This window comes from Falco biarmicus, chromosome 10 (assembly GCF_023638135.1).
Source record: "Falco biarmicus isolate bFalBia1 chromosome 10, bFalBia1.pri, whole genome shotgun sequence".
Taxonomy (NCBI): domain Eukaryota; kingdom Metazoa; phylum Chordata; class Aves; order Falconiformes; family Falconidae; genus Falco; species Falco biarmicus.
The window spans coordinates 32,870,746-32,895,219 of NC_079297.1; the positions used below are offsets into that span (position 1 = coordinate 32,870,746).

At 41.3% G+C, this 24,474-nt stretch overlaps 1 protein-coding gene across 4 annotated transcripts in view; it reads left to right on the forward strand.

The window, feature by feature from the left end:
• KCNC1 (potassium voltage-gated channel subfamily C member 1) overlaps nt 1–24,474 on the forward strand; it is a 130,486-nt gene that overhangs the window by 94,352 nt on the left and 11,660 nt on the right. The window contains exons 3-4 of one of the 4 annotated variants that reach the window (XM_056353824.1): nt 13,630–13,818; nt 15,815–17,758. The exons of 1 other annotated variant lie outside the window; for it this stretch is intronic. In XM_056353824.1, the coding sequence (XP_056209799.1) occupies nt 13,630–13,818; nt 15,815–15,951 (326 nt within the window). In that variant the 3' untranslated portion in view covers nt 15,952–17,758. Of the gene's footprint in view, nt 1–13,629; nt 13,819–15,814; nt 17,759–24,474 lie in introns of those variants that run through there. 2 more of the 4 variants (XM_056353827.1, XM_056353829.1) reach the window with 2 other exon arrangements.

Genomic DNA, 24,474 nt, shown 5'->3' on the forward strand with positions numbered 1-24,474 from the left:
TCCTCTATGCGAAAAGTCTTCTTCAAAGCAGTTTCTGATGCCTGTAAATTCTCAAGATACTGCTTATATAGTGCCTGGAGGAACTGGGTCTGATACAAAGCAGCAGATCTCACCTGACCAGTTGGACTAAAACTCCTTGATTCAGGGATATCTCAGACTACAGAAGACACAGTGTCCCCACTTAAAACACACAAACGAAGTTCTAGCATCCCCACGTCAAACTATTAACTTTGTTATGTTGCAGTGTTGTTTACAGGCCCCGTTCAAGATCAGGGCTTCATTTTACCATTGAATATGTGACAACTGCTATATTACAATCAAATACCTGATAGACTAAGTAGACAGCAAAGAGAAAATGGAAGTAATCTCCAGTATTTTCATTTGACACAGGGCTTAGTTTAATTAAACATGATCACTTGAAAGGCCTGTGGAAAAGCCACTAGTTGAACATTACTAAACAAGCATCAGTCAACCATAGTTTGCTGTGCTGCAGTGTCTTTTATCTAAAGGCTTCTGAGTATTCCAAACAGTCGGTATCATAACAAAAGCAAAATAGCAAAAAAGCAAAGCAAAATTTGCTTCAAACAGAAGCAAAACAGAAAAAAACAGTTTCAACCAATTAATTTGTCCAAAACCACACACTCTCCTACAGGTATAAGTAATTTATCTCAGTACACGTAGTGAAAAATACTTTAAGGTACGAGGTTGTAAGAAAACCTCAAAACATGCAAAATAAAGCACTCAGTTTGATTTTGAAAGCGTTACTCAGCTCTTCAGACCCTCTCTTGTGCGAGCTGTTTGCTTACCTGAAGGACAGGTTGACTGCACGGTTAAATCTTAAAGTTGCCATAGGATGAAGTGGTAAATGTCATTTTCCAACACTGTAAAAGAAATTTAGAATATGAATGGAATTCATAACTTCATTTGATGTCTACAGTACTGTCTGGTGCCACAGTGGTCTTAAGAATGCATCCATAATACATAAGCACAGGTGATGCGTTATTTTGGGTTTGTTCAGAGGTCTACCCCAACCTTTTATTGTTTTCATATACACATTTACAACACCAGCGCAAACAGTGCTTATATTGACTTTAATATGGCCAAAATAAGAGTTTCTCACCTCTCTGATCCCCTCTGCATGCAGCTTCACTTAAGCTATACTCTAAGGATACTGTATCTTCATACAAATGTATTTTCCAGCCTTTTTCATGGTGTACTGATGACAAAATTCTTTACTCATTGCATAGCTGTAAAATATGGAAGACATATTATTAGAATTCAAGCAGCTAAGAGGAAAGGGAAAACGTCTGTCATTGCTAATACAGTCTTTAGCTTCAGAAAAACTTCTGTGGTTGTTTTACTTACCTGCCCACAAAACAATTTTCCATAACCCACTCCTTGTCTATCCCCATGTCTGAATAGTTAAAGCAATCCAAGTCTATCACCGACAGAGGGGAACTACACAGTTACAGTGACTCCAGTGTGTTCCATGGTCAGATGAACTAGAGCAAGCTGTGACATTAGGAACCTATCATTTCAATCCAATTTCCTGAGAGAGAGCTGATCTCCTTTTAAAGAAATAATGTGGAATTACATTTCAGCTTTATCACTCATGCTTTCTGAAGGAGCCGCTCTTTACTCAGGGTTTAATTTTTCATCCCTTCTGTCGCCATAACCTAAATAACCAGTATTCCTTGTGCAACACACCGGTTCTAACGTCAGAAGTGTGCTGAGCACTGTAATTCCAGTGCCAATGCTCAGTGGGAGCTGGGGACTCTTGGCAGTTCTTGTCACAGGCCCATTATGCTGCCTAACATCTCACTGTGGTTTGTGAACTTCAGTGACTTTTATGAATATCAAAGCATTGTTAAAGCCATAGGTATGTAGCTACTGTGGTGGTCTTTCAAGCCACAGGGAAGCAAATTCTTTGATCACATGCCTCTGAACATTAAAAAAAAAACCATCTAATTTTAGCGTCATAAAACCTTTGGCCTTCTCTGTAAGATGGACAGTAGACAGCAATGTAACTGCCAAGAGTTTAGGTCTGTTTCAGCTCAAAAAACTTTGATGTTTAAACATGTTGGACATAAAAAATACTAAAAAGGCAGTGGAAAAGGTAATAGGGAGATGATACTTCTTTCCTCCCTATACTTAGCCTTCCTAGCCTTTAAAAGTCCAAAATTCATCACTCCAAAATAGAAAATGAGGTGATGATCACATCTCAGTATCACTGAAGATAAAGTCCTCTGGATCTAATGTAGAAATTGTAACAGCCCAAAATAAAAGGAATAACACTCAGGTCTTCTCATTTAACATAAGATGCATTTGCCTGAAGTCCCCCTTACACTGAAAGAAGAGACAGGCAGTCTTGGAGAGTAATTCACTCATTTATGATCTGAATTGCTCTCTGGAGGTGACTTTCTCCATAAGTGATCTCAGGTGACTGCAGCTCTAACTTAAGATGCTCAGTGAAGCGCCTACAGTTAGGTGGAAGCAATTTGGATCTATTCCTTGCCCCCTGCCCCACGTGGCATTTCTGCAATCTTATAGCTTTGTGATATTTGCGTATGATAGTGGATCACATGCAAAGCAGAATTTGTAACTATATAATGTAATACTTTGTTGTACAATTATTCACCTGTCATATCTTGTAGAGATACAACCGGTGGGTGTCACTTGTACTACGGTGCTTGTTTACTTTAGAATTTGAGTAAAAAATAACACCCTTTATACCAAGTCATTTGAAATCAAAAAGGAGGAACTATGAATTCAAGCAGAGCGCTTTGGGTTTCCTGCTTTTCTCTGGCCCTATGTGCGATATTAAAAAAAAAAAATAAATCTCCCACAGAGCCCCCTGTGGTCTGGCCACAGGCAGGGATGAGTGTGTATAAGGGCAGGACTGCACTAAGCTGAAAAACAGTCACAGAACTAAATAATAAATCTTAGGACTTTTCATGCCTTAATAACTGAATGGGCACAAGGCACTTTTAGTGATGGGAAAACACAGATACAAGCACTCCAGCCAAATAAGGCCAACCTGCGCCAACCCTCCAGCACAAGGCAGATGTAAATACAGTAAATCCCCTTGCCTGCGCATGCCTGCCACTGCAGCTCCCTGGCCATCCAGTGCAGAATGCATTCCTGGGACACAAAAGACGTACTTGTGGCATCTCTCTCTTTTGCTGGACTGGGAGTATGACTGGTGTTTGCAGGGCAGATACAACAAAAGGCACCTCTGTGCAAGAAGTAAATCTCTGCTGCAGTAGAACTAGATAGATGGGATGATTCAGCCCTTATTACAAAAGGCCAGGGGCAACAGGGTTTAGGGTGCGAGGTCCCAGTTCTGTGCCCAGTCCACTTGCTTACATCCCTCTTACTCTGTACTTGCTGGAAATTTTCTCCAAGCCTTTCCGTTACTTGCTTTTATGTTTACAAGCACAAAGCCAAAATAACAAGCAATCTACCATTCCTGCTGTCATTGTTCTTTGTATTCATCCATGCTCCATGTCTCAGACACCTTCCATACTGTACAGATCATCATACTGTATTCCTCAGTCAGAGCGGTAATATAAGATTGTAGCATGACTCACCTGACTGCATTTTCCTGCAATCTCTACCTGACCTGTCAACAACCCACTGCACTCTACAAAATATGGTATTAGTGAGACTCTCAGAAGTCCAGGATGGGTATAAGTGAAGCCCCAGAAATGTCAGGATAAAACTAGGAGAGATCTTCCACAGCTCTTTGCAATGCAGCACTTCCAGGAGCAACAGTTCTCAGCACTGCATTAAGCACATATCCAATAATATCTGCACTAGCAAGATGCACTGGATCTACTTAACTAGAACTCCTGTATTTCCTCTAGCGATACCAGTAGGTAGGCAGCCAACATACTGTCACCTCACTTCAAGAAGTAGTACCTCTCAAAGGTGATATTCTCTGGGAGTGACGTTACTATGTTGGCCAGTTAGTACTGGCAGAGGCGGTCACCACCGTCACTGGAGTGCCTTTACTGGGGGACACGGATTCCTGGAGGGACACAGGTCAACACGGTGGTGAGTAAATGTTGAAGAGGTAGGTTGGGTCGGAAGGATTCTGGGTATTCATGTAGCATACTAAATTCTGCTCTCATGCCACTGTAAAGTCCATCAGTGTGATATCTACTCAGTAGAGCTTCGTAGCAACTTTCAAAATATTCAGTAATAATAAAATCAGGAAACTTTAATAAAGATACCTAGAACTAATAAAGATTTTTATTTTAATGGCCTTAGAACATTGGGGGAACTAAAGCTGAGTTGTTATATAGGAATCTTAATTCTTTTACATGTTCTTCACATTTTCTCTCTCTTTTTCTCTTTCTCTCTTTCGCTCTGTTTGTTAACATTTACTTGTTATTACTGTACGTTGCTTGCAACTTGTGTATGTTACAGACTGTCACATTTTATTCTGTGAAGTTTTTCTCCAATTCCCATCAACCTGAGCTCCATGTTGGGCAGCCGAGGAGATTACAATACAGTTCTTTAATGCAAAAGAACAAGGAATGTCACAGACTATAGGTAACTTCACTGAGGTTGTGACACAAAACCTGATGCGAGGTATTAATGCAAAGAGTAAGTACTTGGTATGACAATAGACCTACTTAGTTAAATTGCCTTCTTTTTTTTTCAGATAGTCTGCATTGGAAAAATTAATTTTCATTACTCTCCAGCAGAAAAAATTCCAAAGCCTACCAATTTAGGATTTTTTTCACTGCCATTTTGAAATCCAGTGATGCCCATGCTGACGCATCGTTACTCATTTTCATAAGTTTAAACCCATATTTTCTATGCTGTTCCTCTCTATGCTATACTTCCTTCCATACTCTCCAAACTGTAATTTCATCATTTCATCATCCTTTGTCTGTGGTTTAATATATCTTCTCCATAATTCTTTTTCTAATTTAATATAGTTATATCCCTTTCACTCTAAGGACCTGATTTAACAACAACAAAAATGAGCCCCTACCCATGGGAGCCATGTTTCTAAATCCTGCATGAGGCTCTGGAGCCCATAGAAATTGATTTCTGTAGCCGAAGATGGTCTGGCACAGAAGTGTAACTGTTACTTTGCTGAATCAGGTCCTGTGCAAAGTATTTTGTTTACAATCTCCGCCAATTACCCCCAAACACTACTTCAAAAGAATGATAAAAAATAGCTGATAGGCATTTCTGATAATTTTCTAGAGGGACAGCAGGAAGCTTATTTCTACTAATCTTAGAATTTACTGACAATTAAGAATATGTTACCTCTGAAATCACTATAGCCATGTACTAACTCAAGAAAAGCGTGTATTTTTCTCAGTGCAAAGTTCCTTTAATTTCAGACTTGCTATTATGCTCTGACCCTCCCTTAATCAGTGAAGAAGCACACCAGAGTTTAGATGGAGTCTAGTGCAAAGAAATAAAGTGATTTATACTGATGTAATTGATGAGTGGCCAATGAATATTAATGGGCAGTAAACACTACCCAGACAACTAAAACAGAAACAACCTGCTAACAGGAGTGAAATTTGAATTAAAGACTCAAGAGTGTAGGGAATTGAACTCTAAATCTTTCCATGGAACATTTGGAAAGAAATCATAGAATCATAGAATTTTTTAGGTTGGAAAAGACCTTAAGCACTGGGTCCCACCATTAACCCAGGGCTGCCAAGTCCTAAATCATGTCCCTAAGCACCACATCCATGCATTTTCTAAACACCTCCAGGGATGGTGACCCCATCACCTCCCTGGGCAGCCTGTTCCAATACTTGGCCACGCTTTCAGTGAAGAAATCTTTCCTAACATCCAATCTAAACCTCCCCTGGTGCAACCTGAGGCTGTTTCTTCTTGCCCTGTCACTTAGTACTTGGGAGAAGAGACCGACCCCCACCTGGCTACAACCTCAGGTAATTGTAGAGAGCAGTAAGTTGCCTGCTGAGCCTCCTTTTCTCCAGGTTGAACAACCCCTGTTCCCTCAGCTGCTCCTCACAAGACCAGCTCTGTAGACCTTTGATTACCTTCATTGCCCATCTCTGGACACACTCCAGCACCTCAATGTCTTTCTTGCAGTGAGGGGCCCAAAACTGAACCCAGGATTCAATGTGCGGCCTCATCAGTGCCGAGTACAGGGGACAATCACTGCCCTGGTCCTGCTGGCCACATTGTTTTGGATAGAAGCCAGGATACTGTTGGCCACCATGGCCACCTGGGCACACTGCTGGCTCATGTTCAGCTGGCTGTTCACCAGCACCCCCAGGTCCTTTCCCACCAGGCAGCTTCCCAGCCACTCTGCCCCAAGCCTGGAGCGCTGTGTGGGGTTGCTGTGACCCAAGAGCAGGACCCAGCACTTCTCCTGGTTGAACCCCATACTATTGGCCTTGGCCCATCGGCCCAGCCTGCCCAGACCCCCCTGCAGAGCCTGCCTGCCTCCAGCAAGTGTCATCTGCAAAGGTACCGAGGGAGCACTCGATCCCCTCGCCCAGATCATCGATAAAGGCATTAAGCAGGACCGGCCCCAGCACCGAGCCCTGGGGACGCCGCTTGTGCCCGGTGCCAGCGGGGTGTAACTCCATTCCCCGCCGCGCTCTGGGCTCGGTGTCCAGCCAGCTTCCAGCCCAGCGCAGAGCACACCCCTCCCAGCCGTGGGCAGCCGCTTTCTCCAGGAGATGCTGTGGGAGACGGTGCCGAAGGCTTTACTAAGGTCCAGACAGGCAACATCCACAGCCTTTCCCTCGTCCACTGGGCAGGTCACCTTGGCATAGAAGGAGATCAGGTTCCTCAAGGAGGAACTGCCTTTCCTAAACCTGTGCTGGCTGGGCCTGACCCCCCGGCTGTCCTGCACGTGCCGCGTGATGGTGCTCAGGATGGTCTGCTCCAGAACCTTCCCTGGCACTGAGGTCAGGCTGACAGGCCTGTAGTTCCCCAGGTCCTCTTTCCTGCCCTTGTGGTACAGGACCATCACCTTTGCCAACCTCCAGTCTTCTGGGACCTCCCCAGTTAGCCCAGACTGCTGATAAATGATTGGAAGTGGTTTGGTGTGCTCTTCTGCCAGATCTCTCAGTACCCTTGGGTGGATCCCATCCAGCCCCATAGTCTTGTGTGTGTCTAAGCAGTGTAGCGGGGTGCTAATAATTTCCCCTTGGATTATGGGGGCTTCACTCTGCTCCCCATCCCTGTCTTCCAGCTCAGGAGGCCAGGTACCTGCAGAACAATCGGTCTTATTATTGAAGACTGAGGCAAAGAAGACCTCAGTCTTTTCCTCAACCTTTCTCACTATGTTTCCCCCCTACATCCAACAAAGGATGGAGATTCTCCTTGGCCCTCCTTCTGCTGCTAATGTATTTATAGAAACATTTTTTATTATCTTTCACGGCAGTAGCCAGATTAATTTCCAGCTGGGTTTTGGCCCTTCTAATTTTCTCCCTGCATAACCCCATGACATCCTTGTAGTCCTCCAGAGTTACCTGCCCCTTCTTCCAAAGGTCATATGCTCTCCTTTTTTTGCCCTGAGTTCCAGCCAAAGCTCTCTGTTCAGTCAGGCTGGTCTTCTTCCCTGCCAGCTCATCTTGTGGCACATAGGGATGACCTGCTCCTGTGCCTTTAAGACTTCCTTCATGAAGAATGTCCAGCCTCCCTGGACTCACTTGCCCTTCAGGACTGCTTCCCAAGGGACTCTGTCAACCCGGCTCTTAAACAGGCTAAGGTCAGCCCTCTGGAAGTCCACAGCAGTGGTTTTACTGACACCCCACCTTACTTCTCCACGAGTCAAAACCTCTTGCATTTCATGATTGCTGTGCCCAAGACGGCCTCCATCACATCACCCACAAGTCCTTCTCTGTTTGTGAACAACAGGTCCAGTGGGGCATCTTCCCTAGACGGCTCACTAGGGAAGTGAAATCTAGAGATACAAAGCGAATGGGTATTTTCAGATGATGAGCAGCTCTTAACCCTTCCACAAATCAGAGTAAATGTGTTTGAATACTTGAATGCATATTCTTAACTTCATCACAATCACTGGCTTAGCACAAGAAGTACCAGACAAAAGTGATGCTGCAAAAATAAGATGCAAAAAGGAATGTAAAATCTTTGCATTTTCTCTAGAATAAAGACAGCTGTGAAATTGTGTCCTCCTGCAGCAACTACAACAGCCTCACAGCTGCTCTGCTTCCTACTTCCAGTTAATAGGCTTGTAGCTAAGAAAAGCTAAAGCACAGCTGTTCTCCACCCTCACCCTGCCCATGCCACCTCTGTTCCTGTACCTTCTGTCAATAGCACAAGAGCCAGGGAAAACCAAAATACCAAGAGAGTTTCCTGTTGCCAGCATAGTATAAGACAACTAATGTTTGCCACATTAATAGTCCTTTTACATCACCAGACAAGTGCAAAAGGACTGAAAAAATAGAATAGTACTTAATTCACTCAATAGACAACATACCATTACTTCCTTCAGGGATCCAGTTGGATTAAAGGTCTCTGCTGTGAGGGACCTCGCAAAGATCCTTCTTCAGAAGAGACTTCAGGCATCTACTGCGCATGTTAGAGTTAGCAACAGGGGTTTAAAATGAGCAAATGAAAATGACCCTCAAGCTTTGACTGAGAACTGAAGAACGTTCTCAATTAGTCAGGATTGGGACTACCCACAGACCATAACAATGGCAATCCAGGTTTGGGATCAGGACTATAAGAGCAGTCAAGATCTAGACAAGCTGTAGATTAATTTTTGGGTGTACAGGGGGTGGTGATGTGGAATGCAACTTTAGTCAGACAAGGTTTCCCCAGTAGGAATACCTTCATAGAATCATTTAGGTTGGAAAAGAACATTAAGATCATCAAGTCCAACTGTTAACCGTTAGATGTACCAATGAATCAAAATTATCCCAAATAATAACAAAAGCTACAAAGAGAAGTACAAAAAGAAGTTTCTCTGCAACTTCAGACCAATATCCTGTATGTTCTTGCAAAATAAAAATGAAAGTTCTACTTTGGTGTAGAAATCAACATTTCAGAAAATAGTTTATATGTCAGAAATGCACAGAACCTGTTCTAGAGCTCATCTTTCAAGCAATTTCCGTTCTCAGTTCTGGCCCTGTTTTGCATTCAACTGCTCCTACCTCCTTCCTCCGTGTCAACCCCTACCCTTGTAACAGGGCTGCAGAACCCTGAATTCCCTTGAACCTTTGTGGAATGGCACATGGCTACTCAAGGAAGTTGTAGGTACTCAAGCTGGGTCCTTGTCTCTTTTAATCCTTAAACAAGGGTAGCAAAGGGGAAGAGAGTCTGTGTTCTCCTGGAAGAGATTGCCAGTGACCTAGTTGTGACCAAAGGGAACAGCACTATGTCTCTTAATTGCTGTGTTTGTGATCTAGGGCTGAGAAGACCCCATCTTCTTTAGCACAATGTCAAAGAATCTGGCATGGTTCGTGAAGCCAGATATTGACTCCTGGGTAAATATGCATGGATACCATGCTATCAGTTGCGGAGTTTTTCTCAGCCCTGTTTCAGCCAAAGTGGTTACGACTTACAGAAGTTCCTATAAGGACTGGAAAAGGCATTGGCTTTCCAATCCCATAAGGACTGAAAATGGTCCACCCTGAGAGTGCCTTTCAACTCATCCAGTCTTTGGGGCAAGTGACCACTTCACAGCTCTTTAGACACATGGGAGACAAAGGAGGGGGGGCAGCTACAACCCTAAGAGGAAGCAGTGTGGATTGGGACCACCCCTGACCCACACACAATTTCTAAAGACGTCCAAGGTAAGAAGGGTAGACCAGAAACTTGTTTCTTGGACGCTGCTGGAGAAAGGCAGTGTTTGCCTAAGGGAAGAGGACTGGGATGACTTCCCCAGTATGAGAACCACTTCTGTACATTTCCAAGCATAGATTGAGGTCAATGCATATATCAGTAATTATGTCCACTGATACTCTGAACTTAAGGTGCAGTTCGAATAGGTGGATATTCAGGGTCAGACCACCATATAATCAAAACTAGCAGCATTGGGTAAGTCACTATGCCAGTGTGCAACCATTTGCTATGACAAAAGAGATGAGCCATGCAGCAAGTACATGAGCAGTCTCTACTGTGCTTCTCCACAATAAGCAGAATATACTAACACAAAATCCAGCAGTCCTCCTAAGCCTTTTTTTTTTTTTTTTTTTTTTTTTCAGAATCCCTCCTCCCCATATTGAAATTTAGTGTTTGCTTGGAAACACCCAAGGCATTTTAATTGTACTTTTCTGCAAATGTAGATAGATGAGATGGGGGAAAAAAGAAAGCAGAAACCACAAAGAAGAGGTAGCTGTGAAACAAACTACTCACCCGGGAGACCTGCTGAATACTTTCTTTAGCCTCTCAGTCAAATCTCTGCAGGAGAATGTTTAAAGCTGGTGTAGTTAACTAGGTGTTCACAGATATGACAATTTTGGAGATAATTTGCCAAGCTGAGAGTCAGAAGATTTTGTTGTAAATAACTTCTTACATAGCAGTGGGCAGGTCACTTCACTGCATGGTAGTGTTTACCCATCTGCAAAACAGATAACATTGACTTTTCTGCATGAAACAGAACTTAAAGAACAAAAAAATGCTGTGCAAGCCTAATTCAGATTCTGTTAGCAGGGATGGAAAGACTCATGGGAATTTGGTAGGCCAGAATCAAGCCTTGGAAGTTATAAGCACCTAGAAGTAGTTGTAATTGGTATAACTAGACTGGTAGTTACCACACAGTAATGGTTTCAGTAGTTTGCTCTATCTGGAGTGCTGTCAAACCCAAGGTCAGTCTTGGAAAAAGCAAACATGAGACTTGAGAACTCAACCTAAAATAACATCATTTCATTCCATCTTTAGACCTCATTCCCGAAATGGTTCCACGTGTAGATCTGCTAATGAAAACAATGGGAACTTCTGACTGTGGGCTGATGAAGCCAGTGACGTTTTCTTTATTCCCATGACAGAGTAATTACATATCAGATATCATGTGATTGTCGAGTCCTTCCTTCAGAGAATTAGGTGCTGCAGACAGTGGTTTGTAACACAGCTAGCCTACTTAACACTTATACACCAGCAATAGATGCAGTCTTCTATGCTGCTAATTTCTCTGCTTCCTAAATACTTAGCAAAACTGTCATTGTGGATTAGCATTGCTATCCAGAATGGGATCCCTAAGGCACAGCCCACACATGGAATATTCAAGGAACATTAGTAGGACAGTTCAGTGATTTGTCCACATCTCCAGCTAATCTGTTATCTTCCTATCAAATAGAAATAAAATAACAAGGTTGTGGATTTTCAACAAGTATAGAGAAAAATTCATCAGTGCTAAGGGAGCCTGAGAAGGCTGTGAGAGCAAGTTCCAGCTCAAGTTGCTAGGGATATATAATGCAATTTCAGACATTAATTTCAAGAAGGTCAATTTTTTCGTCATTCAAGCACAACAGAGCCTGCAAGCTGTTTCCAAAAGGATCAATGGCTGTTACCAGTAAGCAGCCTGACCCACGCACAACCACTGTGCTCAGCGGTGTTTTGAGCTCCAGAAATGGACCAGTGCCCTCTCCATCACTAACAATTTAGTTTGCAAACCCAGGCTCAGGTGTAGCAGTGGGAGTCTCAGAGCTGTCAATGCAGAGCTCTGCTGACATAGCTGCCTCCCTCATTTCAGGATTAGAGTCATCAGATTGTAGTAGTAGAGGCTTATAAAGAAGCTCAGTTCTTTGCTCATCCCCATGAAGACAGCAGCAGCTCTTCCCAGATACAGTTAAGTGATTTTTAGCTCAGTACCTGCAATGTCACAGTTACTATGGCAGCTGTGCCAGGTTTTTGTGTAAAGAGTGGAATTAAATAGCAGTAAGTATTGTGAACAGAAAGGAATTGCAACTCTGAAACCTTAAAACTTTAGAATCCTATTGAAATTAGTGACTACAAGTATTAAAATGCATCTATAGCTTTTGCCATTTTTTAAAATGTATTGAAAGACCTAATTATTTAAAAACAAAATATTACTGTCTCCCTCTTTGGGAAAATAATTGGCTGCTACTGCATGGAAATGAAAGGAGGCAGAGGTGAGATCTGCAGAAAAGACTGTTTATGGTGTGACAAACCAGTGACACATAAATAACAGAGAAGTAAAGGCATAGAATGCATAGAATGCAACTACTGGTGCATGAATAGATGCACAGTATGTGTCATATACATCTCTGTGTGTGTGTGTGTGTGTGTGCGTGTGTGTGTGCAAAGCAACAAATAGAACTTGAAAAGGCTTTTGCCCAGTACTCATCTACGTCGTCCATCTGAAACCAGAGGATGAGAATCACATCTCCAAACCCTACCTAACATATTTTTTCTTTTGGGCTTGTTTTATTACTTGGCTTCAAAACCATTGAAAAGTAAATTACAGTATCACGTGGTGTTCAGAACAAGTTAACACAGGAATCTGGAAGATGCACTGAAATGAAGTCTATCCGTTGAGTCTGTCTTTCCTTAGAGACTTGCAGGACCATCCGTTCCCTTACAGTGTCTAGGTAATAAGCATTGTGCAACCGAGGTGTAGGATGCTGCCAGTACCACTCAGTTAACATATCTCAGTATTTGTGAAACTTCAGAAAGCACGTTTTGACTGTTTTTTCCTCCTTTCAACCAAAATACTCAGCTTCTTCATATTGAGCTGTGCCATATTTCGAGTATATTCTCAATACGTTAATTCGCACTTTAAAACCCTAAAATAAATCCTACACTAAATAGCACTTTAAATTGTTTTATAAATATAAAACAAGTCACACAGAGAAAACATGCTATTCTCAGTCTATCCTCATGGGAATGTGTGGGGCAAACTGGGCAAATCTGAAAACCTATTTTCATTATTTTCAGCTGAGAGTAAATTTTACTCTATTTTCCAAATTCATGGCCTGCTGTAGTGTTTTCTATATGTAGCGTCCTGTGCTGGCATTGCAAATACTGTATGTGTTTCAGAGAACATCAGAAAATGGATTGCTTTTTTTAAAAAACCACATTTTGCTGTCATATTTTCATACGTAATGTGCTCTGTGTGTCTAAAATGTGTACAGCCATTCTGCACGACTCATACTGGAAATGCTATAAAACAATCTGGGTAAATTTTGGGGAGGGGAAAAGCAGGAATTTTCCCCTCAGTAATATTGCACACAGGTATAAATCAGCACAAACAGAATATACTCAAATACTAAAACACAACTCACAGTCCACTGCCTCTCCAAAGCTCTGAGCGACAGTAGGCTTCATGACAAACAGGTCATTCATGCACCATCCGATGTCATGCAAAAACATAACCTGATTTCTAACTGCAGTCTTCTGCTCGCAGGACTAGGAACCAATGTACACCCGTTTCTGAAACTGCCCCTCTGTGTGGAAGTACAGGTGGCTGCTGTTACACCTAACATGATCACGTTTTGTTTCTCCTCCCACTTAACAGACTTTATTTTATTTTGTTTTGGTGCAGTGCACATGAACGCAGTGTCTAGGACAGATGTGCTACCTTTTACAGTGTCGCTATAGAACTCTTTAGCTGTGAACCCTTAATTTGCAGCTGGAACTCTAATAAACAGTGCATAGTGTTTCAATAGCCTTCTGCTTATATGTTTGAAGATTCGAAACTGAATGGTGAGGTGGCCAAGGCGGCGCTGGCAAACGAAGACTGTCCCCACATAGACCAGGCTATTACGCCTGATGAGGGCCTGCCCTTTACCCGCTCTGGCACTCGGGAGAGATATGGACCCTGCTTCCTCTTATCAACCGGGGAATATCCCTGCCCGCCTGATGGAGGAATAAGAAAGGGTATGTAGCTGGGGTCCTCTAACCATGTAGTTAGCAACCGTTTTAAATAAATAAGAGAAAGTCAGCTGTAGCACGCAATAGTGCGCTTGCTGTAGGGATGCACGTTTGGGCTGGAAACCACCACCTGATGTCTGCATTTGGAGTTTCTAACCTATTTCTTTCAGAAAGAAAAGCCTGAGGAGCTGTAACTACCCCATGCAGCTATGCTAGGCAGTCAAGCCTTCCACCCCAGCTGGTGCAGTAAGCTTTAGTGGAGGATGCTCTACAATGTCTTTAAACTACTTCATCCTCCAAGGAGAGGCCAATTAACATTTTGTAGCAATGAAGGTTTGCCACTTGGAAAGCTCACAGATCTTACCAGACTCTGAGCAGCACAGACTTGGAGGTGGCAGACAGAAAAAATAAAACACAAAAGCAAAACATCCTCAAGAAATATGAAATGAGTATTCAGATACCTTAACAGAACATTAAAACAAATTATTTGGATATTCATAGCTGTTTAGTTCAACAGAGAAAGCAAGGCATACAAGAACATCTGTTAGCACAGGTGTCTTATAATTGGAAAATAATCCATCTAAAATCATTTTCATAAATAAATCATGACTAGTTAGTTTCTCAGACTTCTGACAGCTACAGATCTCTCAGAAGTAACTGCATTTTAGTTTGCTAATGGTCAGATTAATTTCTTTAGCAACAGAAGTAAAATAAAATGAAAAAAACCTTCCCTTCTTAAAATAGGCTGTTTTGTTTAAATAATTTTAACATGAGGAAACCATACAAAGCAAAATTAATTACATGTATATGCATCAAAGTTGATAAGGAATGGGAAAATTGGAAAAGAAATCTCTCTTCAAATCAGTGTTTATCACTGGTGTACTGTATATAGTATATGATATAGTCAATATTTTAAAAATGCGAAGATTGTATGATGTAACCATACACTGAGTATGGAGAATAGAATTCCCATGTGCCATTGTATGATGGGCAATAGTTATAGTAAATGCCAGTTATAGATAGTGTATGTATTTATAAGTTTAAAGCTTATCATCAACAAAGATATAGTTGGACCACAAGACTTTCATATGAAAGTATATCCTTTAAAATTTACCTTTGTAGCAAAGTGTTTTACTTGATTCTGTATTGGATAAGCATTGGCCGTGTTCATTCAGCCTGGGCGAGTTTGGGTGGTTCCAGTGGATCAGGGGAACACTCCAAATGGCACATCCTTTGGGATGAGGAATGTATGGTTTTCACGATGCACTGCAACCGCCTCTCATTACTGAATGAAACAGAGGCTGGTTGGCTAAAGAGTAATATATGTCAGCATATTGTTGGCCTGTTTGAAACACGTTGAGAGCATCTTAATTGTTGTTCCAACAGAATTTCATCCATAGTTTGTGCAACTCTTTGTACACTTGCTAAGCTGTCTACGTGCATGTCTGAAAAAGATGCGTGGGAGGGAGGGAGGGAAACAATGCATGCAATTTTGGTTATTTGGGTTTTCTTGTTTTGTTGTTGTTTTTTTTTTTTTCTTTTAATGCTGAGAACAAAGGAGTAGTATCTCTATAGCAACACAATAAATTCCATGGATTCTGCTGCCTTTTCCCCCTCCTGCCCCCAAAGATACCAGTTTTGTCTGAGGTCAAAATGCATGAAGTGGAAAGGAGAGGTATGCGTGAGTGTATGACAGAGACATAGAAAAACCCTCCCACTGACTTTTTTTTTTTTTTAGGGTACAACCATCTTGCTGCCTTTAGGATCAATTACATAGCCTGACCATCCTTGAGAAACAATGATTTTTTTATTTACATATATATTTATTTTTTTAAAACTTGTTCTGTACTTCAATGGCCTTCTGAGTCATGTTGCAAGTGATACTACTCTCGGCATGTCTGTGCATGCAGATGCTAATGAACTGGCTACAATGTTGACCTCATTCTTAGTCCATTCTGTCATTGATCCAATGCTGTACTTTGCATTTTTCTTTTAAATGAAGGTTACGAAATGTCACGGAGCCTTAACAGCATAGCTGGCATAAGTGGAAAAGCGATAGGATTATCCTCAGTGTCTGCGCCCTACAGCTCTCCTAGTCCAGTGAGACGTTCTTGGTCTCCCATCCCATCTATTTTGTAGCATGGATCAGTAGCAGAGAATGGTCTAAAAAGCTTTATTTTCAATTAGCCTATGCTATGTTGCATATAATCCAGGTGACTAAGTCTGAAGATGCAATGTCTCACAGTAGCACCTGCTGGGAACGGTGTTACTATTGATGCTAGGTGACAACACTCCAAAATAGCACTCAGATGACAATAGGCAGGCATTTACGTAGTACTGGTGGGCCATACATGCTGCATGGTATCAGTACCTAGGATGAAGGGTAGATGCACCAGCTAGTTTCCTTCCTGGTGCATCCTGCTAGCATATGCTTATTTTGGCTGATGGTGGATCTACTGGCTCTGTATGGAATGGGTTAGGCATTTAGTCAATGCTGAAACATGCCAACGATGGAAGATTTTGCTTTTCTCAGGATATTTTTGAGCCATAGGAACCCTGCAGGAGTTTGAGCAAACAAGCACAGTAGGATGAAACTTTGCATGGGCACCTATTTTAAGCTGAAAGCAATACTCAGACACACTGTAGAGAGGTCTCAGTCTGGCTGACTGCATGGGAAAAAAAAATCCTGTTGAAGAAGAATATGGCTGCCTCTGCATGTAGCTATTTCACCTTTTCCTCCTTCCTTTAAAACTAAGATGCCAAGCTTGATGTGAGAAGCACAGGGAAGAAGCTCAAGTACTGATTGTATTCTTTACATGCAGATCTTTGCAAAGAAAGTCCAGTCATTGCTAAATATATGCCAACAGAGGCAGTCAGAGTGACCTGACAAGGCAAGATGGAGATGAACATTGATGGCTAATAAACATCTGTGTGGAACTGTGCAGGCATAGAAGACCTTCTCATTTGGACAAAGTTAACTCGCTCCATGCAGGTTTTATGGATGATTCTTCGTGGTTTTGGAGTTGTACTAGAGATGCAGGCTTTTTCTACGGCCAAAATGTAACAAAACTGTAGAAGATTTTTTTTTTAATCTATTTTTTTGTTCCATAGCATGAATTGCATGAAGACAAAAATTAAAAAACAACAAAAAAAAACCAACAAAAAAACCAACAAGAAACACTGCAAATGTATGATTAAGGAGGAAAAAAAAAAAGCAAAGTTATATATTTTCTTTCAAAGCTCTTTACTTTTACATACATTGTTGTAGCCAAAATGTAAAACATTATAAAACTGTACATTTCTTTGCTATGGATCGCTTCTTTTTGTATACAAGATACAGAGTAATGGTTTTAAAAAGTGCAATCAGGCAGTCATCGGTCATATTGACCACGCCTTCACAGTTCATCACACCGACATGGAAATCAAGAACTTTTAATCCAGCTAGAAGTGTATAAAAATAAGAAAAACTTTTTCCTGTCTGTTTTTGTTGGCATGCTTGTGACACATGGGACCTTCCTTCGGACCTGACAGTAACAGCTGGTTAATTTTCCAGCTCTGGTTATGTTGTATTTTATCGATGTATAGATCCAACGTAAAAACCCTTCATAAATTGTTCATATTAAGTAATCAGTATGAATTTTAAACAAAGAGGTGTTATTTTAAAACTGGGACTTATAGTACAAAAATCAGGAAAATACTCAAGTATAAATGGTCTCAAAGTTTAAGAAACAAGACAACAGCATTGTATGCAATTTAGTACTGAGTAAAATGCATGCACAATGTTATGCAAAACAATTCTAGCATGAAATAAATTTTGTATCATGGTTTCAGTGCCTGCTGTATAGTGTAAAGGGGAATCCTTTTCTGAAGCAATCAGGGGTTTCCAGAGACTTGCTTCTAAAATCTTGAATAAATACAGTGTTCTCAACAGAAATGTAGGAGAAAAGCTTGGTATTGCTTTGGTTCTACAATGCTAATTTTGGTTAGTAGATAATAAATGAAGCCTGCAAACACTTGATACAACTGATGTCTGAAGAATTCACACCATTAGTAATTTTACGAGGGAAGACTAAAAACCCTCTAATTATCTAGGTATCTTCCTTTTCCCTCCTGAAAAACAATAAAAGTTTGTCTTTTTAGCTGATTAAATGAATTCAGTTTTTCTTACTTCTTTGGGCCCCGTCCTTCACTGAGCCACAGCAGTCGGCCTGACACGAAACTGAAAGAAATCCAGGTGTCCAAATTGCACCTTATTTTCCACACAAAACATGCAACAGTAAGAACCAAGAAACACAATGGAATTAAATTTGATTTTAGATGCTGCAAGTTACAACTATGGACTATGTGTCAACAGCATTCTAGTTGTGGAAGCATTTTTGGTAAAGTACTTCTATAAGGAAGGATACACCTTCATCCTCGTGGGAGGAACTTCGAAAGAGCTGGCAACCTTCTAGGCAAGCTATGGCATCTGCGACTGCTGATAAGAGTGGAAATGTAAAGGAATGGTATCCCTATGGTCTGGAGGAAGTAGAAATTAAACCCCAAAAGCAGAAGAAACATTCAGGGCTCCGGTAAGTGCTAAACTGTAAAAAAAAAACAAAAACAAAAACAAACCACTGCCTCTGGACCTTGTCTTCACAGAACTCTACTCTAAAAGGAAAATCACGGAGGACCTCAAGCTTTGTTTTAGGAATAGAGGAAAGGCTGATAATCTGAATTTGTATGTAATTAGAAAACCCCTTTGTAGTCCCTGATGTAGCATTACGTATTTGATTTCTACCTCAGTTGACTATCCACTCACACAAGAACTATTTTTCTCCCACTGTTTCTATGCTGTGATTCTCAGCTGATAAATGGGCAATCTCTTATCTTCAGAGGTAAGATTCAGGTTAATCCAGGATCCAAAAATCGCCTAATGTTTTTCTCTTATAATGCGTTATGAATGCAAAAGTAGATTTATCCACCCCATTTTTTATTTAACACTAACTCACTTGCCCAGCACGAAGACTGCTCAAACTCTCCATCACCATAAGGAACACTCACAGTTCAGCCCTGTATATCCCACATAGGTCTTCCCCTGCCACTGCATTTTGCATATATATGAGCCTTAGCTAACCGTTTGGGTACACATGCCCTAAGGCAATTGTCATTCTGTGCTCCTTTTACATCTACCAGACCCATTTTCATTTAGGTACTCCTCTCAGCTTATTCTGGTTTGAGGTAACCATGTGTTTAGGGTGACTTCTATAAAACATTTAAGAAGCAGAACAGTGCTTCCCATCCACCACCCTTCAGGAGATGCTCTAAAGCTTAAGGTCTGTTTGACCCCAGAGTTCCCCTCGCACAACAGTGGCACCTCTGAGAACACAGGGAAAGAGGGAAACAATTGGAAAATTTCAGGAGCTGTTGCACCAAATCCTGACACTGAATCCTAACAGAAATTTACCACATCACACCAGCTGACTTATCTTTAAGGAGCTTTCACACGGCTGTTATGATTAAAACATTAATTCCTTCAAGCCTGCCCACTCCCACCACAGGAGGTCCGTTATCTTGATTAAAGCATTAAAGCCATACATGTGGCTAGATTCTGACCTCAGGCTTGCAGTAATGCCACCAACTCCTTCTGACTTCACACCATCGTAAGAGCACATTCTGTAGTTCAGTTATACTCTGCTTGTTTCCTGCTGGAAATGAACATCCAGGTTTCTTCCTCTGCAAACTCAGCTTTTGGCAACAGACCCCAAGCTACATGACCCAATGCTGGTTCTTCATCTGAACCCACTGACAATTAGTCAGTTATTACTTGCTAACATTAAAAGCACATCTCAACCACACCTTCTACATATATAGCTTTTCCTCTGACTGAATGTACTTGTTTTTTTCTGGACCAGCCTGATGTGTCTCCACAACTACAATTTCAGACAGCAAGGATCCGAGCAGTGGTTTCTGTTCTCTCACTCCAGCAAAAAATTCTAGCTAATAACGCTGTGATAACAGTCAAGCGCAGCAGTCATTAATCTGGATAAAGTGATTTTTCACATAAATTGCCTTCTCTCTCCTTAAAGTTTCAGGGCCAAAAAGAAAATACATCACTGAAACAAATGGCTGCCAGGACAAATGAGCAGACTGAAGTACAGAAGAGAGCAAGCAGGGCTAAGACAAGGGCATTCAGAAAGGAACAGAGGACAGTGCTCAGAAAAAAAAGATACCCTGAAGAAAAAACAAGTGCAGTTATTACCATGTTACTTCACATATCCTTTTCAAGTTTCAAAACTAGGCAGCCTACCTATCTGCTTTCCATATATATCCTGGAAGCAACTTAACTCTCTGAGCTCACACACAAACTAACTTTGCTTTATGTAAATATGCTTAAATCATGCAGGTTATTTTTAAGTCAGTTTGGCATAAAATACCTGTCTGTTCAGAAGTCCCAAAGCCTCTGCATTCACCTAGGACTGTAGGTGCTACATTTCTCTCTTCAGGGAATATAAATGCTTATTTGCAATCAAGAACAATATTTGAATTCTAATTGAACTTCAAGTTAAAAATGGATCCAGAACTGCATCTCTTGACTTTCTTTCCTTATCTGAAAAGCACACGCTTTAAAACTAAGCACATTCATCTGCCCCCAGTGGAAAGATCTATTTTCCTGGTTCAGGCTGACAAAGCCAAGTTTTCAACCCCCAGCAGTCAACTGAGCATTTAAAAAACTTTATGCAAGATATAGGTCCAAACATCTCCAGGTACCAAAGATTAAAAGCACATGCTCCAAGGCTTCCATTGGTTTCTCTACTGCACGTGGAGCACAGGTTAGAGATTCCTTAGTCAGCAAAAGGCAAAGCAGTGCATTTGTGTTAACTGAGATATCACTCTAAGGTACCTGCACAGCTTCTTGACCCAAAGGGCTTAGCAGGGACAAAACAGCCTAAGCAGAGGCTGCTGCCCGTGAGTCACACCAGCATGGAAAGGACACATGTGGCTTGACACCAAGCAAAGAAGCTCAGTAGGAGCCATGCTTTGTGGTGGTGGTGGTGGTGATGCAAGCGGGTGACTGGAGAAGAGGCACCAGTAGCACACCAGGCGGGAAATGAGGACACAGGATGAGTCTGGAAAATTAATTATGCAAGTAGGAGGGAGGGGAGCATATAAGGAAACAGCAATCAGTGGTGAGGGAGAAAGAGGAGTAAGGAGGGAGGTAAAGTAGTAGAGTGAGGCTTACCTAATTAAAAAAAAAAAAAAAAAAAAATCAAGGACCACTAGCCTAGAAGGTAGAGCCTTGGCCTGGGACTCGGGAGATGGGAATTCTGTTCTTGGCTCTGATCTGGATGTGCTGGGTTGCCTTGGTCGAGGCATTTCAGTGTTTTGTCTCAGCTTCTGTTTCTGTGACATTATCCCCTTTTTAAGCATTGTGAGGTCAAAGGAGGAAAAGCAGTATTTAAGTAGGAATAGTTATTATAATCTATCTACTCAGAATTAAGGTACCAGAGGAAAGAAGCGTTTCAACATTATTTAAAAGATGCCATGTTTCCTTGTCTGCAGAGGAGCACAATGCCTCTGTAGGAATCCCTTTTATTTTGTACTTTAAAGCAGAGGATTATTATGGGAAATGATTAAGCACCCACACAGTTAAAATGACAGAGCATCTTCATTACTGATTGGCAACTCTGCTGCCTGAATTTATGTACCACATGTCTTCATGCATTAAAATCAGTAAAAACAAAACAAAAGCTAAATTCATTTGATGTTTGCAGCAAAAAGCTAAAATCATGTCAGAATCTTAAAAGTCTCCCAATGCTTGGCCCCACTTCTAAATATTAAAAAATGCAAAAATGCAGAGTCTTATAGCAAAGTGCTCACACACACTTAAAAGATTATAACGATGGGGGGTGGGTGGGTACTGGAATCATATTGAATTGAAATTCTGCAATTTCCACTGAAAGTCTTGATCCCAAACCCTGTAGACAGAACTCCCCCAAGACTGCATTGTACCTGAATAACAAGGCGGCCCATAGGCAGAGCAGCCCAGAAATAGATGAGAAAGATTAAAAGTAGTTGAGAGGCTAGCCAACACAAGAATTGCACTCAGACTCCACTTCCTTGCAACCTGCAAAGGCTCATCTGAAAATGCATAGAAATCTGACATGTCAGAAAATAAAAATGCCTGAGAAAGTTCTGAAAAATAAATGTCACCTCTGAATTTTCTCACAGTAAGCTTTTATTTAGGAATAATTACTTTCTTGCTTTTATTTATAATCAAACGGAAAAATGTGTTCTCCCAGTACTCCAAATTTATGCTTCCTCACTCTCCCACAAGATGACAGGTAGCTCATCCCGGTCATGACTGAAATACAGAGACCATAGTCATTTGTGAATATTTTCAGTCACATACTCTCCATGTTCTACAGAGGCATTGATAAGTAAAAACTGCCCCTGCATTAAAAACATGTGAATGCAGAGACAACTGATGGAAGAATCAATGAATTGCACAAACAGCTAAAGAACATGCCATACTTCAGTCCCTTCAAAGCCTGAGTGGGTTACAAAATAACAGTGGCTTTACACACACAGTTTCTCCAAATTAACTTCAAAGGCATGTATGGTGAACACCTCCCTTTACAGTTATTTTTTAGGACATTTGTCCAACAGGTGGTCATTTCCATACAACCAAAGCATTTTAATTCAATTAAATCATTCTTTCTAACATGGAGCAAAACATCTAAGACCAGCATTTATCAGGAACTAAGCACAGCACAAAAGCTAAAAGAAAAGACAAAGCATGTACTACCTCTTTTCTTGCACGTAAATCAAGATATTGGTAAGTCAAAAGTTCAAATGTTCAATTATTTTTGTGTCAGCTAGAGTTTTCGGCAAATTCAGTGTAAGCTCCACTTTTCTACTGTGCACGTTTTTAAGCGCAATCAAAACCACACAAGGTGATTCTCTACCACAGATTGCATCCATTCTCAGCCTTTGGGACTTACATTTTCCACTTCAGTATTTTCTTCTCCCCTTACAGAATTTTCAGCTGCTCTGAACTATAAGCTGGTAGTAAATACCACAAGGATGACTCAAATACTGATGAAAAATTCTGGAGCCTTTTTTAACAAAATATCTAGCTAAAAGAAAAAGCACAAGACTTGCCAAATGCTGTAAAAATAGCAAAATTGTTAGAGAATACAAGAGACTTCTGGTGAAAACATAACATCGCAATTTCAGTGACAAAGATCTGTCATCATCTTCATTTCTAATACAGGGGAAAAGTGGAAGTCCCAAAATTACTTAAGTCATTTAAATCAGATCCAGAGTTCATGGAATTCAATGGAAAAAAAATAGTGAGTATTTGAGTAAGTGCTGAACTAGGTCACAGGCCTGATCTGAAGACTGGAAGGCAAGGACAGATGTTGCTGTTGCAACTGCAGACAACTGGAAGTTTCAAGACGTACTATGAGTGAAAAAGAAAACCCATTTCAGGTCAATAATTCATATTATTAATAAACCGTGGAAAACGGGGAACAATAACATCCAAGAAATGGAATAGCTTGTCTGTCATCTCACTCCCACCACACCAGCAGGTTGGAATGCTGCTATCCCTGTGTGACTTTTCAGTCTTCAGGACCTGTACCTTGAATCTGTCTTCCCCCTCTGTCCTCCTTTTCCCCTAGGTCTGAACTGACTGTGTCAGGCGCTCTACTGCCATTCATTTAAGTATTTTTCAGTGGTCACCTTTCTCCCATACATTCAAAGTGATCCCCTTTGTCTGTTTTCCATCCTCAAGTCTTACAACTCAAAAAATGTCATATAAACCAAAATCAAATTACATTCTTCCCCTCTCCCTCAATTTCTCTGTGTTGACCGCGTAGCCAGACAAAACCTCTTGTCACTCATGCACAAGTGACCTTTATGGCAGTTGAAGATGGCAAGAACTAGTCACCAACAGGACTGACAACATGCAGACAAGGGAGGGAAGCCAGTGTCATATAAGATGTGGTGACTGGGCAAATGGGAAGAAAGGCAGGACTGAAGTTTTCCTTCAAACGAACACTCTTCAAATACAGGGTCCGACATTATACGCAGAAAAGCATCAAGTCACTCAGGAATGCTAAACAAAGTCAAATAATATCAGTGACTGCCAAGTGGCCTAAACAAATCCTCCAAGAGACAAACTTCTGACAAGGCATACATCTTCCTACCAACATTCTTTAAAATGCAACAGGAGTGTCTTGCACAGGTGCACACAGAGGTTGCATGAGTAACAACTGCAGATCTCCTAGGGCCTCAAACAACGGACATACACACAACAGCTTCCTTCTCCCCCTCCACCCAAGAGCCTGAAAGCTCTCTGGACTGAAGGATCAACAGTTCACAAATTGTTCTCCAGTAAAGCTGTGATATTAAGTTCACCTTTTCCCCTTCATGAATGTCAGCTCATTGACAGGTTTGCTTATTTTCAGAAAACAGGAGGGGAAAGCAGCTGCACAGACACTTGCCTACCTTGTGCTAGTGTTACACTTTACAAACCTTGTCAGTTTATTTGCATCTGAATGTGCTTACGTAAAAGGCTTGCTTTCTTTAGCACTGAAGACCTGCATAAAGAAGTCTGTCTGCATGCACTGCAGAAGCACTGGGCATAGCACACTGGCTCTGCATTTTGCCTTGCAG